The sequence below is a fragment of the Ischnura elegans genome, chromosome 6 (genome assembly GCF_921293095.1).
Source record: "Ischnura elegans chromosome 6, ioIscEleg1.1, whole genome shotgun sequence".
NCBI lineage: Eukaryota > Metazoa > Arthropoda > Insecta > Odonata > Coenagrionidae > Ischnura > Ischnura elegans.
The window spans coordinates 74,905,205-74,924,071 of NC_060251.1; the positions used below are offsets into that span (position 1 = coordinate 74,905,205).

Genomic DNA, 18,867 nt, shown 5'->3' on the forward strand with positions numbered 1-18,867 from the left:
TAAATCAAATACCCAAGAAAATAAACATTTTGTCTCCCTGCACATACGAAATGTAAAATGGAGATTTCAACGCCTGATTTTACCAGAAAAAGGGCACAGCCTTAGAAAAAAATACGGACTATTATATATCAATCAACTGCACTGAGATTAGTCTGGCCAACTCAGCTCAGGTTGGTAAACCAAGACGTCAGAACAGACTGGTCTTCAAGTGAGCTAAGTTGACCTATAAAGTTTCATAAGTTATAAATCCATCACTTTCATTAAATTAACTGGAAGATGATAAAATATGGTGACTATAAAAGAGGCTGGGTTAAGTCATTGTCTACCTCTGTTAGAATCTCAGTTTCAAATCTCGCCCACTAGTGGTTGTATCCCCACTAGAGATGGATATATGTCAAGTCTATTTATTTCACTTGCAATGTAATAATCACTGTAAAAATGCCAAGGCAGGAGCTTACCGACAGAATAGGTAAAAATAATTAGGTAAGAAAATAAAATAAATCTGCTGATGGCTAAAACAATACTTCATGAACTACATCACTAATTAACAATTTTAATTAAATATTGAAAGAAGCAAAGCCATTCATATTTTTTCCTTTTCTTCCAAATCCTTCTCTTTCCCATACTTGATCTCCAAGTCAGCGACAACATCTGCTACAGCTTCACCTCTGTCCAAGACTTCCTCATAATCTTGCATATTCAAAACTGCCCAGCCTGAATGAAAAAGTACCCCATCTGACAATTTGGCACTACTTTTCCTGCAGATCCCTTTTACCTGTATCATACAGTGTTCTCAAGTGTGCCTTTTGAGATGTAATCTGGCTGCTTGAGAAAAAATCCAAACTTCTTGAAGAAGCTTTCATTGAATGAGAGACACTACAGATGAAGAGCATGTCTATTTTTGGACCATGTATCCTAAAAAATCCACAAGAAATAAATCTGTATAAATCTCCAGGTATGTAACTTCATCTTCACCAAAACATATTATTTGAGCCACCAAAGATACTCATTAAGACCTAATAGGTTGGTTTCCTATCATTTTTTATTGCCTAAATCGAAAGATTATTACTCCTGGAGTACGTATTTCACGCTTTTAGATTTTTAAATGACGATATCTATTTTTCGCGATTAAATGAAAACTGAAAATTTTCTAGCGCGCGAAAACGCGACGCGTAAGTATGAATGCCGGGAAATCTCTCCGTGTGACGTATTTCTGGTTCCCGCTGCCGGCCTGTGAGGTGACCTTGAGCCGAGGCTTAGCGCTGATACGACGCAGGCTGCTAGCGGGTAGCTGAGTACCCTGCTGGCTGGTAGCGCTTGGCTTAAATAAGGATTATTAATACCTTATCAAATGAAGAAAACTTTCCGACCTTAGCCAGTTTTAATAAGTGATTATTAAGACATGTTTCCCTGAGCTCTGCGCCTCATGCATGCATTGATAGCCTCAGACGACGTAAACTCCTATCTTCTCGTATAGAAACTAGGTCCCTGTGACGTCACGTGGAGTTGCATCGCATGGGCGTCAATCTGGCCCATTTCAAATGAGGATAAAAATGGACTATTGCCATTCGTCTAAACCGGTATTTCTAAAACTAAATAATTTGTATATTATGAATAAAGTAATGGTGGGTAACGAACCGCAATCAATGCCTTTCGTTTTCTTTGATGAAGGAAACTACCCTATTATATATGATGCAGGGCATAAGAATAATTCTAGGAAACAGGAAATGACTTTCAGGTATGAGTGAAAATATGAAAAAGCCAGTGATCTGTCTCTGATCGATTCTTCATTGCATAATATTGTACACTCCTTCTCTGCAGCTTAATATCAGATTAGGGGTCGCTGTTCATCAATTAAATTCATTTTAGTGCACATAAAATGTCAATCATTTTCTAGTATTGCAAAATGAACTTCAGTTCAATCCAAATGATCAGTCCAATTTTTTATTTTAGTCCTAGAACTCAGAGTGATTCAAAGAATAAACATTTTATTTTAGTGCAGAAACACCATACTGAAGGTTGTTTCTGACCTGAATAATTTACTTGAACTGTTCACATACCCTATCTACATACTATGTATGTACCTCCTCCATATGGTTGCTAGGGTTCATGTAAAGCTGAACCACCACAACGTTGGGCAGTCATTCCTAATCTTTTACCTCCAGAATCCTATTGTTTACCTGCTCCACATAAAGAGCTGGTAGTGCTGGCTTCAGACATTTTTTAAGTGTCAGTAAACAAAATTCTGCCACCCCCTCAAATGTAACCTTAGAGTTTGTAGGGATTCTCTCTGGATACAAATAAATGCAATTACATACCTTAGGAATAAGGGTCGAGATTTAAATATCAGAGTGAACTTATAACTTGTTTGCTCTTATATATTGAATGTGATATTTTTAGGGCTTAAAAACCAGTGCTTAGGGGCCCTTTTTCTTGGTGCCCTACTCGACTTCATACTTTGCTTACCGTTTTAAACGAGGCTGAGAGCCAGGCAGTATAAAAATACATGGCTGTATTTCAAATCAATCATTTAATATGATCTTTGTAATTTTATTTGTATCTGAAATACATCTTAAAATTATTTGTTTTCTGTAACTATATATATTTCAGGATGTATTTTGCAATTTAAAAATATATTTAAAATAAACATACATAGTGTACACAAGTTTTGAACACATTATTTTTGCTATCCCTCATAATAGGGAACTTGCATGTATTTCAAATATAATCAAGAGCCCCAAAATTATATAAAAATATATATTTGCATACCACGGTGAAAGTTTTTTTATTGTTTTATGACGTGGTTTGCGATATTTAATGCATCAAAGTTCACGAGAATTTTCAAATACAAATGAGAATCGAAAACGCCCGATGATTGGCTGGTAGAAAAGTGACGTCATTATTGGCACGGCGGCAAGGCCATGGTAGAGGTTGCATACTTGAATACAAGCGACGACGTGGTTATGATTCATTTATTGAAGTGCAGACGTATCGGAGTTGTTCGTTGTGACTTCAGGGCAATTATTTGATCTATTTCTCCTCCATTGAAAGCGATAGATTGCGTAAAGATGAAGGAATATGGTTATTCTTAGGCTGATCCTTGCAAGCTTCCTGTTACTGATTCCATCATGATACCAGGGTATTTGAGTGGAACTGTAGACTTCGTCGGTGCCGAAAGTCGATGCCGAGAAATGGAAAGGTAGCTGATGTGTATCTGAAATGTTTTATTGTTCATAACAAAGTGAGACTTGCGTGTAATATTGGCGAAAGCGTATACTCATGTGAAATGTGTATTCTTTTGGCAGTCCGGTAGAGTCTTATGGTGAACTTATTTTCCACATCGAAGCTGTCGATGATACTTTCAACTTAAAAATACCTTGCCTGGAAGGCGACAGGAGGCTCTTTAAGACTATCATCTGAGGAAGCCAGATTATTAATTGTTTCAATTTAGTAGCAATAATATGCACGAATTTCCAACACAATCTACCATCTTGTGACTCAAAAACCCGGAAGCCACTTCCTATTCTGCAGAGAGAATCGGTCAATCGCATTTAGATCAATATAATAAACACAACGTCTTCAGGTGTTAATAAGTTACTTATGTAATTAAGGCCTTCCTAAAGTAACATTAAAATGTGAATATTTTTCAACAGTCTTTAATACATTTTGGGAGCTTTTCTCACGATATATCTGAAACCTACTCTAAAGGCGAGCTCATCGTCATTGCGATCGGTTGTCACTTAAAAATTCAGTATCGGAAATCCTAGAGGGATGACCTTCGACGATGACCGTGATCACCTGCACTCTCACTATCACTGGAACCCGAGGTGAAAATATCATCCCAATCCAATTTCTATTTGGTTTTAACTGGGGAAAGAGCAACATATGAGATAACTGCACATTCTTTGGGCAAATTTGGGTTTGACTTTTCCTCAAACACCCCATCTCCCCTGTGGTGCAAATCAGTCCTACTTTATACGATGGCCTGACAACCTTTAAATGGATCCTTGGTTTATCCTGACAACCAACCAAATGGAAATTGCTGATCCACACATGTCTTCCTCTTGTCTCCACAGTTTCCAAATCAAGGGCCGCGGAACATTCCTCTTGTGACTCAACTTTTTCTGAAAAGCAAGCCGGCGCGCCGCGGCGTAGAATAAAATCAAAGATTGCTGCGATTCATTTTTTGTGACCACCTCTTGATTCCATTCTTTTTCCATCTACAACTTCCTTTATCTTTCGGGGTGAACTATGGGACAAGATAATGCTTAAATATTTTCATTGATTTATAACAAAATATAAGTTATAAAAATACCCAAAAGCCATTTTCTTAATCCGCACTGATGAGTGTAAATTAATGTGGAAGATGAATGCTGTAGACGTAGTAGTTTTCCTTAGGTTGAGTTGCAAAGATCATGAAGTTGACAAAACGGCTATTCGGTGCGCGGAGTCATTTATTGCACTGGCCGTGTCTACATTTTTCAATTTTTTTTGTAATAAAATAAATCAGAATTTAGGATAAAATTTCCTTTAAAATGACGTATAGTTCATTATCATAGCATGCAGTGAAGCCAGGATATAAATTTGCAAAGTACAGCGGCACATCATTTTGACGCCGAAAGTAGAAGAAAACGCTGTCTTCTTGGCTGGCACTCGAATGCATGAGGATCAACGTTGCTCTTTATTTTCATATTTCCTCCCTTGATTTTAAACATCATGGAATTTTCCTTGTCCTTCCGTAACTGAAATTGAATAAGGGCCATAAATAATTCGAGTCCATCGTACCTATCGAGAAACAAGTATCTCGATTTTTGTTGAGAAGTTGAGTTTTTATTCTACGGCGGCCGAATTATAGAAAAATACCAGTTTCAAGTTATTCAGTCGATGAAATATGAAAATATTATTTATATTAAAGTTATCTTCGCTCACATAGCACACGGGTTTATCATTCCGTTTATTATACTCTTATTTTTCCGTAACGCTCATCCGGACAGACGGCATACATCGAGGCTTTTCTTCTAATTTCCTCCGTGGGAATGCAGAAAAATTTTTTTCTGGGGTGGTATTGCATAGAGGAACAATGCACCACTTGTAATTTTTCCTTATTTCAGCCATTTTCTCCTTTAAACGCAACGTGGCTCTTCTAAACCTGCAGCTACTGGGCTTGGATCTTGGACTCCAGTAACCGGAACCTACGAAAGGACCTGAAGATCACTCCATTGCTGCACTGTCTAAAGCGCTCTCTCCATAAATTTGCAAAATCACTACCACTAACAAACAACGAACCGATCGCTCATCTTTGGGATTACAACCTTCCTGACAAAACAAAGCACAAACTCCCAAAAACCGCCTTCCTTCCATCCCATATCCCTTACCCCTAATTAATCAATAAACAGAATTGCCATGACCCACTACTAGCCGGAAACCAAAAATAATGAAACAAGTAGTAGACAGCCGTTGGCTGGGAACTACTGATACCAAGAAGAAAGTGAAATACGTTGCGTGCGGATCTTGGACTCCTACTGAATAATGACGTTACTGCGTAAGATTAGTGAGGGCGGTATTTTTTAGCCCGCGAAACTCGGGAGACTTTTGGGAGTCATTTTCTAGTGTATAAACTGAATTTTAAGCGGAAAAAAGTATATTGCAGTACTAAGTGTTTACTGCAGTATATCAGCATACTGTTTATAAAAAGTATGCAATTTCCCCATTCCTCTGTAGGTCAAGAGGCAATGTCTTCAAATCAATTGTTGCCATGACATAACCATAAAAAAAACTGACAATTAACCTGAGTTATTTGGTGACTCCAAGTCATAAAAACAGCTGCTTATCTTGATTATATGATGCTGCAGCATGAGCTCATGAGCTGTTGAAACTAGTAGACAACATTTAATTCTCTGTGGAACAGAACATTGTTTTGGCTTTGTTATACCATGATAATATTTTCGATCTCTTGTTTTTCAATCTCCATCACAATCCACGTTCCAAAAAAATAGGCGAACATGCTCATTTCCTTAAACAGGGAAAGTAAGCTCTATCGTCTAAATTGTGTAATGAAAAGATTGAATGCAAGGTCTGTCTATTTTTTATTTTAAATCTGATCGCAGGTACATACAAATTGGTTAACTGTACAGGTTTGCAGGAATGACAGCATTGACCAACTACAGTCCCTCATCTAGGAAATCCTTCACAAGAATACTCTTAACTCATTACAATCCTTTGCAAGGGTTGAAGGGCATTCATCAAGGTTGTCTGGGTTGAGATACCACTAACACACCCACATGCTCTGCAAGATGAACACCGACTTACCAATTGCTGAGATTAAAAAATACGTGTTTTGAAAAGTTATGAATAAGTTAATGCTTGCGCACAAAGACTTGCAGTTATTTTCACTGTGATTTACGTGCTTGCATTCCACTTTACTTTGGGGACCAGAGATATTAATTTACTTCAAAAATCGGTGAGCAGAGCGCTATAAACTTGTTAGAGGAGTAGGAATAGGCAAAATGAAAGCAAATACCAAGTATTCAAAATTTTATAATTTGATTGCCGTAAAATTTGCCACCAAATCAACCTCCCCTGAGGACAATTTCTAGTAGTATAGTGTGCATGCGCATCCGCAAATTTCTTTTCCATCAACAACATTTTATACGCGCATGCGGAAATGGTTGACCAAGTTCAGTCGACACAGACCGGTATACATTTTATGGTGAATTATCTATGGTTTCTTATAGATCAGACAAAATGATATAATTTCCACAGGTGGATCGAGGAATGAATAGACAGTGACAACACAGTTACGCAATAGTAGTACCGACTGGACGCAACCATTGTAAAGGAGATTTAAGGGAGCAACAAATGATAATGGAACACGAAATGATAATAAAATACTTATAAGCTATACAAAATTGAAGTGCGGAGAATACTGAGGGGAAATTTCCAAGGGGCAATATACCTCTTTCACCATGTCATATACCAGCTATATGTCCGCTTACGCGTTTAGGGCAAAGTTTTTACCCAAATTATCAATTAAATCTTTCCAAAGGAACTTTTGGAAGTTAAATCTCTCCTACAGTCAATTATCTTACGTCCAAAATCAAGAATTATACAAACCTTGGCAATCTTGACGGTCTACGAATCCTCAAATTTAAGCGCGCTCATGACAAACGAAATTATAGTTTCCCGAAGCAACCACAAAGCTTGTAGATGGAAGCACCAGTGGAACAAAAAGAAATTAATAAAAATGGCCACCGCGGAGACGATCACGCGAGTGTGTGAAACACCAGGATGTAATGCTTCTGCAAAATTACAGTGTCCAACATGCTTGAAATTAGGAATCCAAGGATCTTTTTTCTGTTCACAAGTAATATTTTTATTTAATCGCGTGCATGCTATTATGTCGATATTTATTTGTCTTTAGTGCTAAGGTTATTTTCCTGAGCTCAGAGAAATACTGAAATATTACTTCGAAATTATGATAAAATTCATTCAATCTTCTCAAATTTATGTAATGGGTCACTGTGTCGATTAGCAAGCATATGGAGTGCTCTTTATCTGAAATGGAGAAATTTTGCTTGTGTCGAAAGCATGTAGAGGTTACATCTAAGGTGTCAGTCATCATATTTGCTAATTTGAGCTTACTTTATTTAGGTTTTCATTAGTTCCCTGATTTCAAGTATACCGAAGTTGATTTCTCTCGACGTTTTTTTCCAGGATTGCTTTAAAGGAAATTGGAAGTCTCACAAGGTTCTACATAAATTGGCAAGTATGTACAATTCTCTCACTCCTATGTCCAATTCATATATCATTGAAGCACTAATGACAACTCTGTCATATTTGAATTTTCGTTGGGTTTGTGCCGTATGTCATTTTGAATGAGGTTGCCTGTGCTTAATCGGCTGTTCATGTTTCCTGCAGAAGGCGAGGGTGTAGATTCCAAAGATGACCAAGATCAGTGGCCAGTTTGGCCCAACTATAGATTTACTGGTAAGTATGTAGGTATTATTATGATGCTTGAGTAATTAAGAAGTTGTCCTCCACCGTGGAACTCTTAATTTCATTCATTGCTGTTCATATTTTTATACGTATTATTTACCATCCTTTGTTGATTGAGGGTATCATCAGTACGATTTGTTTATACCGATGGTTAAAGTTTATTATGGCTTCGTTAGTATGTATTGGTGGATCATTCTATGTCAACTCAACTAGTTCGAAACGATTTGATTGAGTGTACGAAACCACTCCCATTTTTGCTCTGATTTATATATAATATTTCCTAACATGTACTAAGGCATTCACGAAAGTAATAAATAACATTTCTGACGGAACAGTTTTTACAAGTCAAAAATATTTTAGATGATAGTGTTTAGCCAATATTCTAAACTCCGTCTATTTTACTCAATTTCTATTCTGACCCCAAAAAAATCTTGAAAACTTTTTCTGTTTATGTGGTTTACCTTTGTTGACCTGCATTTACTTGGCAATGGTCATGCGGGAAATGTAAAAAGTACTTAAAAGGGGATTATAAATTGATATGCCTCGAGTTCTCAACAGCAGTGATATGGAGTGGGCTTGTATTTTTCTGTAAGTTATTTAAATAAAAAAATATGAAGTATTTAGTTTTTGCTAAGTTTTAAAAGGAAACAGTTGTTAAAACAGTGGAACAAATTTTACTATCACCTCTTGTTTGTCAGGAATCTGTTGATATTATTTCCTTGTCTTTGCAAGAATCTGTTGCACCGTCCTCAGTGATGGGAGTCCATGATCTTCTAACACTTACACTGTCTCATTCATTATTCACACTCATTCATGGAATTCCTTGAGGACCTTAAACTCATTTTATCTTCTCTATTTTAATTCTATCTTGCTGTGTTAGTTATTCTTGCATCATGGTCTGACCATCAAAGTTAACCTATTTGTTTATGTCAGGAAACAGCATCAGAGCACTACTTCATGACCCATTCCATTGGTGATCCTTTCACTTACTTTTTTATTTTCATCTTAGGTACCCACTACATTTAGCCCAATTGCATGCTGAAAGAGTTTGCTCAACTTCTTGTCAAATTTCAGACCTGAGAGTCTTGTCTTTTTTCTGCAAATTTTTATTTTCATTTAAAGTACCTATTTTTCTCTAAATTAATAGACCCAGTTCTTATGCTTTTAGCATTTTCATTGCATCATTGGATTACCTCATCATTTGACAATCTGTTCACTGTCACATAATAATGGGAAATTGATAAAGGTGCACCAAATATTATTTTGTCCATCAATCAGTTTTAATGATCAATCCATTTTTGTGATAACTGTTGAAATGTGTTTCAGTTCTGTGGGACCACATCTGTTCCTTTACTTTACCAATTACTTTGAAATTCTGTGCCTGGATTCTTCAAAGCAATGTTTGTTTTAAAATGTATTAAAATGTCCATTTTCTTAAAAAAAATCTCAGAAGAGTAGCAACAATATGTTTCATCATCTCAGGACTCAATTTGCTGAGTTATCTTATTTTTGCCAGAAATGCTTGATGGCTTAATCAGCTAATAATATCTTTGTTACACATGTGAAAATTGAGTCTAGAAAAATATTAAATCTCGTACCAGTATTCCCCTTGCCATCTCTAAATGCATAGTTTTTCTTATTCCACAGAATTTGGTAGTTGCTCGTAATTGTAATGTATTGTAATATTCATTAAGAGATCTGGATTATGTTGTATGACTGTTGTATTATGACTGAAAGGTTTGATTTGGTAAGTCTTCATTAATAATGTATCTACTGCTAAATTGTGTGTACTTGTTCTCACTTATTTGTGATTTTATGTTTAGGTAAGCTCAGGCCTCATGCTCAGTCTAAAAGAAGAACGGTGCCAAGTCACATTCCTAGACCAGACTATGCTACACACCCTGAGGGGATACCACTATCGGAGCAAAAGATGAGAGGTTCTGCCCAGATTCGAACACTGACTGAGGAAGAAATTGAAGGAATGAGAGTTGCATGCAAGGTGAAACATGTTTTCAATTTAATATGAAGTTGATTGATGAAGAAAAATGAAGGGTACTGATATGATGGTGTAATTATGTACAGCTTCCTAATAATTCCTGCTTCATAACTCTTCTATGGAATGACGCATGATACTTTGTATTACCATTTTGTCAATATGGTAGTTATAAGTACTCCTGTTGTTTCCAGCTTGGGCGTGAAGTCCTGGATGAGGCAGCAAAAGTCATTGGGGTGGGAGTCACAACTGATGAAGTTGATCGAGTTGTGCATGAGGCTTGTGTGGAAAGAGAGTGCTACCCTTCACCCTTGAACTACTACGAGTTTCCGCGTTCTTGCTGTACCTCTGTCAATGAGGTTATATGTCATGGTATCCCAGACCTTAGGCCTCTTCAAGATGGGGATATATGTAATGGTGAGCCGCAAGTGAAACAAAGGTCTTCCTTGCAATAATGAATTATTATTTCCAGTCCCTTCAACAGTTTTTAAATCTTTGCATTTATTTTTGAAATATCTTCTCCCATTACCAGGTCCAAAAGGAGGGTATTGTAAAAATCCTAACTATTCTAAAATGCAAGCACAAGAATATTTCTGAGATTATTAAATTATATCTCTAAGCTTGCTGTACATTTAGTTTGAAGTTTTCATTTGTGATACTCCTCTAATTGCTTTAGCTGTATTTAATAATTAAATTCAGCACTGCAGCTTATAAATTTGCTTGCAATGGTCTCATTATTTTTTATTTCTAAAGTTATCTTTAGTATTTATTTACTTTCATTTTATTACCTATATAGCAATGTTAGAAATCCTTCCAAATATAATATTTCTGGCTGAATTTTGATTTCTGTGATTATTTCTAATGAAAATTTGGACTTGAAAGATAGCTTTGTGTTGAATTATTATTGTTTTGTGCAGATTGAATTGGATGAAAGGTTATGTGAATTGCATTCTTTGTTATAATATTTGTGATTGAACTTTATGAACTTAGGGATACTTTTATAGTCAAGTTACTGATTGCAGAAGAATTTAAGTTGATATGAAATGCCTTTGAAATTGGTAGTACCATATATCTCCGGGTATAGTCCCCCTCTGAATATAGTTTTGAGGCTTCGGCTTCGGGAAAATTTTAAGAAATGCATTTGAATATAGTCCCCCCTTTACTTTTACCACGGGTATTTTTGGAAAAAAAAAGGGGGACTCTATTCAGACAAATACAGTAATTGGTTGGTATTAGCAAGCTACTGTGGACTAGGCATGGGCGGCACTTGAAAAAGTACTGGTATTTTTGTGATGAGTATTAAAAAGCAATGATAGTAGTACCGGCGAAAAAATACCGGTACTTTCATAATGGATAAAATATGTTAACAAGTTGAGATTTAATGCTTGTATCACCCTAATTATCCGGTATTTCGGCAAATTAGCGTAACAAACAGAAAGAATACACTGAAAAAATCATTGACTGGAATTTTTTACGAAAATTTATCGGAAAAATACATGGAGGCTAGGTTGCAGTTTGTTGTTTTCCTGGCATATATGAAGTGTGAAGTTCTCCTGGGAAATCTATCAGATGAGTTTTTTTTCCTAAAGCCACCGGTTTTTTTTCGAACTCGAGACCAACATTAGAACGTCTTCTGCCGAGAACTTAAAATGAATAGTCTTCTTATTCACAGAGCTTACGTTGTCAGTCTGAGATTACCTAGAAAATGCTCCTCTAATGTTAAGAAATTTAATTTTATGATTTTAAGCAACAAGAATTGGTGTTAGTAATGCCTAAAATACTGCAGTCGAATAAAATTATATGTGTAGGTCGCTGTTCCATTTTTTTCAGAGAAAGAAATATATATGTGGAGTTCTAAAAAGTTTGATTTTTCTTGCCTTATTTGAGTAAATAAATATCTTCTATATCAATAATGATAACACTTGCCTCAAACTCACAGTTTTGTAAAAGTACCGTTAAATGATAAGAAAACAAGAAAGGAACTAAGGAAAGAGGATGCATCTTAATAATTAAGAAGCAAAATTAATTTGGTCTTTTTTGGTGGTTCTTGATTGGTTGTATGTAAAAAATACGAGAAACGGATGAAAATTGTTAATACATTAGAAAAGTTGATGACTATTGTAAACACGCTTAAGCTTGATAGAAAAGCCTATATCATGATAGTATTGCTATTTTTCAGTCTCTTCCTACGTTGATCAGTTGTATCAGTGCTTAAAGCATCCGTTTAAATGAAAATAAACAGATAGTATTATTTTTATTGTGCTTAAATACAAGTTGTGCACTTGATTGCATAAGTCTGCATCTAAATTTTCTTGTTATGATTTCTTGAGAAATATCCTGGGCATTACTTAATTAGACACTTCTTGCTGAAAGCCATTGTGAATATATTATTTATTTCTCGGAAATGGCCTACTTCGCTTGATATATTATCAACACTCAATTGTTTAAGTAGCTGGGTAGGTAGTTGATTGGTAACACATAAGATGGCAGCGCCGTCGAATTACCGGTATTTCTAGTACCGATACTCCGGTAGTACCACTAAAAAAATACTGGCCGGTACTACAGGAGTTTAAAAAATAGTACTCGGTACTAACGTATTACGGTATTTTTTGCCCATGCCTACTGTGGACTTCCCAAGCATCTTGCCGTTGCAACTAAAATTTTACCAATTTTTATCAGCTTGCTTGGTTAAGGTGGCTGGCAAAAAGAAATTGCCTTCTGAGTCCAGATTTACAGCTCACAAGTTGTATTGATCAATTTATTTTTTATACTCTTTCAGTGGATGTCACTGTCTACCATCGAGGCTATCATGGTGATTTAAATGAAACATTTCTTATTGGTGATGTCAAGCCTACTGCCAAGAAACTTGTTCAAGTCACATGGGAATGCCTTGACAAATCAATCCAGATAGGTAATTTCTCAAACCCAATAGAATAATGACATATGTATTATGAAAATTAATACGTAATAGTTAAGCAATAAAATCAATGAATAGTTGCTAAAATTTTGTGCTGGGTTAAATGTGAACCTACCTCAACTATTGGATTAATTTTAAGTTAATGCATGAAACGTATGTCTTTCTTATTTGGACATGAAAGATCAGACCATCAGAGAGGAATTCTTTAATATTTAGGACCATTCAGGTTAATTTTTTAAATCATATATCTTATGCAATGCAGAGTTAGATGAATTGAATTCATATGCTACATAAGCTCAAATTTTATAAGCAGTACTGCTTAAGTGCTCGGTAAAATTTTAAATCAATGTAATTCAATTTTCTGAAGTAAAAATTTTTATGGCTTCAATTTTCTCTTTCCCCTCTAACATCTATTTTCTCTAATATAAATGATCAGTTTATTGGAATGGGGTAGCATTCACTGAACATTCCAGGGTGGCAATAAAAAAATGGAAATTAGTTTGAACTAGTTTTGTCAGACTTCTTTCACTGTTGATGTTATTGTGTCATTGAAAAACCTGAAAACTTCTTTCTTGGGTTAAGAACGAAGGCCATGTGGCATATAAGTACTCTAGTAAAATTCTGGATCAAAGATTGAATCATATTTCAATAATTATTTGTTCACATATGGTTTTTGAAGGATTATAGATGCACAATTAAGTTCTAAATATAAGTGATTCATTTCATTGATATTTTTTGTCCTTGCAGTTAAGCCTGGAGAGAAATACAGAGAAATTGGAAATGTTATTCAGAAGCATGCCCAAAATAATGGTTTTTCTGTTGTTAGAGGCTATTGTGGACATGGAATACATAAACTATTTCACACTGCACCCAGTATACCTCATTATGCTAGTAAGTAGTTTCCTGTGGAATATGGCGTGAATATCTTATTGATTATTTTAACTCTAAGTTACATGTCTCTGCTTGCATTTGAAGTACCAGAGAAATATATGTGTTTTAATTTTTCAGAAAACAAAGCTGTAGGAGTGATGAAGTATGGGCATTGCTTCACTATTGAGCCCATGATTTCTGAAGGTAAGCAAAAGAACTGAAAATTTTCTGCTAAAATTAGATTCTGAATTATTTGTCTTATCAATGCTTGTAATGGAACATTTTTGGGTCACTGCTGTTAATTTTCTTAATCCATCTTGGCAAAATCTTTGATTTGACCATAATTTTTGTCAGCTCAATGGAAGATGATTAATATGCTTAATAGAATAAATAAAAACGAACAAACTTTGTATTAATCCACCAATTTATTTATGCGGTACGACTAGTTTCGACGCAGCGGCGTCATCCTCAGGTACTAAGGTTACAAACAATCAAATATCCTTGTATATCATGTGGTATCTGTGGCAGAGGAAGAAGGTAGGTGGAAGGGGTGGCTGGGAAATCGGAAGTAGGTGATTGGGCGTTGTGGGTGGGTGGTGAGAGTTGGAGAGGGGCGGGGTGTGGAAGACCGTTGGTCGGAAGTAACGGAATGTTGTTGGTGACTAAGGTAATGACAGAGGTGTCCGTAGGAGTGGGGGAGGGGAAGGATTATGGGTTGTTGGTTTTTCCGTGAGGTTCAGGGAGGCTATTAGGAGGGGGGAAAGGTTTTCAAAAAGGATATCATTAAGAAGGGGACGTTTCTTGATGAGTTGGAGATTAGAAGGCTAATCAAGAAACGTCCTCCCCCCACTCCTACGGACACCTCTGTCATTACCTTAGTCACCAACAACCTTCCGTTACTCCTGACCAACTGTCTTCCACACCCCGCTCCTCTCCAACTCTCACCACCCGCCCACAACGCCCAATCACCTACTTCAGATTTCCCAGCCACCCCCTTCCACCTACCTTCTTCCTCCGCCACAGATACCACATAATAGATAAGGATATTTGATTGTTTGTAACCTTAGTACCCAAGGATGACGCCGCTGCGTTGAAACTAGTCGTACCGCGTAAATAAATTGGTGGATTAATACAAAGTTTCTTCGTTTTTATTTATTGAAATGAACTTCCGCAAAGTTGAACCTGTGACTATAGAGATTATGCTTAATGGAATTACATAAGATGTAATTATAGTCCATAAATTTGGTCAAATTTTGAACCCATGGATTTGATGGGATTTAGTCAATTTTCCAAATCCCCTTAGCTAAGAGAAGAGACGGATAAAAAGTCCTCTCTGTATTTTGAAAGGTTCTGATTTAATGTCCAAAACCTCTATAATTTTGTTATAAAGATAGCTGAATCACTCAATTATTGTTTCCAAATGGTTTATTTTAGTGAAGCATTGCAGCTGTACCCTAATTTTATCTGTGATCAGTGACACTCCTCAATTTGTATGGAGTTCAATGGTCTATCATTTTTTGATCGTAAATTCGTCTCTGGCTACCAAGGAATTCCATTTTATGCCTCCATGTACATCTCAAGAGAATTCTTCAGAATATTAATGTTCTTGTTTTGCTTTCAATCAGTGTGGTGAATGTATTCTGTTCACATTGGTCTGATTGGTTTTGTTTTGAAATGAAGGATGTAGATAATGTGATTAATGAAATAAAGTTAGGAGATCCATAGGTTGATTGCACCATTATATGCATGGGTCATTGTTTGTTTTAGTTTTTGTATGTTTTTAATATCATTCATATCCCTTGGAATTAAAATATTTTCCGTTATTTTTTAATTTAGGGAATTGGAGAGATGAGCTGTGGCCTGATCGATGGACTGCTGTGACGGTAGATGGCATGCTCTCTGCACAGTTTGAGCACACATTGCTTGTTACAGATACGGGTGCCGAAATTCTCACTGCCCGACGTTCTAACAATGGAAACCCCTACTTCATGGACAAACTTTGACATTGAAAAATTCATTTTTTCACCTTTTATTTGCTTTGTCCCAAGTAATTGTTTTTGACCCTTCGGTAAGTTTTCAAAAGAGAGTCCTGTTTCTTTTGGCATGTGTTTTCTGTAAAAACCTTTTTTATGCCTAGAATTTGCCTTTTTGAATTTTTTTGGAACTCTCTTGAGCGAACCATTCTTGAAATAACGTATGAAATGGTTTCAGTACCGATTGAGAACAGATGACTGAAAATGTAATCTAGAAAACTGAGTGTATTTGAGCTATGTGATTTAATAAAATTTGTTACTTATAGACTCGCAGATAAGGTTAACAATCTATTGCCTTTCCTTTCTTGTTTATTGTCACTGGTGGAAATGGACTAATTTGAAAAATACCAATACATACCTGTTTTCTTTAAATTACAGTAAAAGCTCTATACAATGACCTCATACAGCAAAATTTCAGGAATACCTCCGTATTTCAAAGTCACAGACCTGCTGATTTGTAAATGAAAAACTTTGCTGTTTCTACAATTTGGAACTTTATTTTCCTGACTAGTTTCGATACACTGTATCATATTCATATAGTCCTATGAATATGATACAGTGTATCGAAACTAGTCAGGAAAATAAAGTTCCAAATTGTAGAAACAGCAAAGTTTTTCATTTACAAATCAGTAAGATGGATTTCTACAACGTGAAGGCCTCTACTATTCAGTGCGTCACAGACCTGGTCGCCAACCCTTAAAATGGGCATTACATGTGGCAAAAACCTCCCATTAAGAACATCTGTAATTAAGACAACTATGTGTAATGAAGTCTTCGCATGAGCCCTGATCAGGAAAAGTGTCCTCTATGCTGAATTTTTACAATAAGCATGTTATTTGACATTTATAGATAATTCTTTCCTTTGGTATAGACATACTCAGTATGGAGTAGAAGTGGAGCGGAGGGTACCATGTCTTTACCACTCGACTCGAGTTTTACTTTCCACAGCACCTTGATGGTATGCAATGCCCCTCTCCAATAATGTGTCCAAGTTCTGGTATTCGTAGACAAGTGATTTCTACATATTCTGCAACAATTATTTAAGCATGCTTGATATGATGGTGAAAGAAAACTTTAATTGAAGGGCCACCTTTAAGATTAGTATCTTTTCTAATTTTCCCTCAACTCCTTATAATACGACACTGGCTTATGCAACCTCTTTGCTGGACTAGTTTAGGTGGGGTAAAGTTACATTTATTATGCAGCTCATTGATAAAAATTGATTTGCAAGAGATATAGGGTTAAATGAAACAACATTAGGAGATGAATTACTATCAATGAAACTCGACAGTGAGAAAACTTTTTTCTTCTACAGAGCGAGCATTACAGAAAAAGTCAATCATCTATCATTTTCAATCTGCGTTCTAATTTGTAATTGGAATGGTTGAATTCCCATCAATTCAGCTCTGTGCCTCAATGCTTACTTTAGTTGAAGTCTGAAATTAAAGGACTGCCAAAATTAATGCCTATGGATTACATATTTTTTAAGTTCTCCGTAATTTTGCTGAATATTTTATCGATTGTATCCTTGGAGTAGAATAATTTAAATCAATAGCAATTGACTACATATTTCATATTGCCAGCTTTCTGCAGTAATATTAGCACATATTACCTTTATTTAGACTGATGAAGTAAAATTAATTATTAGAATCTCATTCATTTACTGATACATCTCTATGTTCATGACTGCTATTTACAAGATGATGATAGCACAATGACTGAAGTTAGGTGGGGCGAGTTTGTTAAATAGAGTAAAAACGTGGCAGTCGACATAGCACTGAGGTCACATTGGCCATTGCAGATGATGATGCCTTCAATGAAGCTGCGCACGATAGATATCTTGTTGGTGCTACTGTTCTTGGGTATCAAAGTGATGTACATACCATTCTCAAATACACCATATAATATTTGTAATACTTTACTAGATGTTATTAATCCAGTAGTTACCTATTCACACCTAAAGCTAATTCTCCTAGAGGTTTACCCTTCCTCAGTACTTACCTCATTTAAAAATTACCTACCTATTTAACTGAGTTTTAAGTTGCTAATGCACAATCATTTGAGTAAAAATGTCATCAGCTCCTATACAGAGAAGACAAAACATGGAAAAGGAACCTCATCTCTCTCCTTGTTGCATCTTGCTCAGCTCTAGAAGGGCCCAGTTTTCTGACAAAACGTCTCACAATCGCTCCAGTAACATGCAGTGCGATAATACTAACAATTTGGAATGGACAAGTTTTGAGTTGGATGCAGCAAGAAATATTACTGCCATGTAATGTATCCATTCAAAAAAGTACACAGGAGTGTGTTGCCAACTAAACCCCTCCCAAAAATTCCATACAAAAATGCCAATTATTCAATACCATTCCCCTCCAAATGGCAGAAAAGCTATGTCCTTACTCACCCCTTTCTCTACAGTACTGCCATAAGCTCTCCTCCCCTTCCCACTTTCCTACTCCTCAATGGCTTCCAAATGGGAGCTCGTGAGTTTCCGACCTAGTGTGGTGTATTAGTCTGCCACTCTTCTAATAGCCATACATTTAGCCATTCCACTGCTTGCCTTCCTCAAAAGAAGCACATCACTAACTGCTCAGTTTTAACACCTTGCGTACGGATGGCGAGAACTCTCGTCATTTTTTTCCCGAACGTTCCGGACGGATGACGAAGATTCTCGTCATTTAGGCACGTCAACCTAAACAATTTTAAAGCGTACAATACGTATTCGTTAGTAAGTTTTCAGTTGTTGTCCGTTATTCATAATGAATTGATGCATCACAACGTTTGATTGGGCAAAGTTATATTCTAAACATTAGGCTTTTAACCATGTTTAAACCAAAGGCATTACGCCCTAATAGGCACATATTTCCAAATCGGCGTTCCTAGGAATTAAAATATCCCGGCACGCAACGTGTTAACATCCTTTCCTTGATACATTCCGAGGTTAGTCTCCTCGGAGTAATCCTGCCAGAGTAGAAGTAGTGTTTCTTCCGGTATTTTTTTGATTGGTGAGTAAGCACATTTTTTCTCAGAGGATAAACATTTAACTGAGAGTTACTCTT

General features: G+C 36.2%; 1 protein-coding gene across 2 annotated transcripts; it reads left to right on the forward strand.

Moving 5' to 3' along the window:
• The first annotated feature begins 7,234 nt into the window (after positions 1–7,234).
• On the forward strand, positions 7,235–16,073 carry LOC124161015 (methionine aminopeptidase 1). Of its 2 annotated transcripts, none has more exons than XM_046537150.1 (9): positions 7,235–7,363; positions 7,651–7,765; positions 7,918–7,986; positions 9,819–9,994; positions 10,183–10,405; positions 12,768–12,899; positions 13,653–13,796; positions 13,914–13,979; positions 15,612–16,073. In XM_046537150.1, the coding sequence occupies exons 1-9, from the start codon at positions 7,244–7,246 to the stop codon at positions 15,776–15,778; spliced, it is 1,212 nt and encodes a 403-aa protein (XP_046393106.1). In that variant the 5' UTR covers positions 7,235–7,243; the 3' UTR covers positions 15,779–16,073. The 2 variants fall into 2 exon arrangements, with proteins under 2 accessions (XP_046393106.1, XP_046393107.1); XM_046537151.1 differs by having other exon boundaries at positions 7,714–7,765.
• Positions 16,074–18,867: the final 2,794 nt, after the last annotated feature.

Excerpts from the sequence above, each read along its gene's own strand:
- LOC124161015 (XM_046537150.1), top strand. The coding sequence starts at position 7,244 with ATGGCCACCGCGGAGACGATCACGCGAGTGTGTGAAACACCAGGATGT. Across the intron at positions 9,995-10,182 it reads GAATGAGAGTTGCATGCAAG|CTTGGGCGTGAAGTCCTGGA; the intron begins GTGAAACATGTT and ends TGTTGTTTCCAG. Across the intron at positions 13,980-15,611 it reads TGAGCCCATGATTTCTGAAG|GGAATTGGAGAGATGAGCTG; the intron begins GTAAGCAAAAGA and ends TTTTTAATTTAG.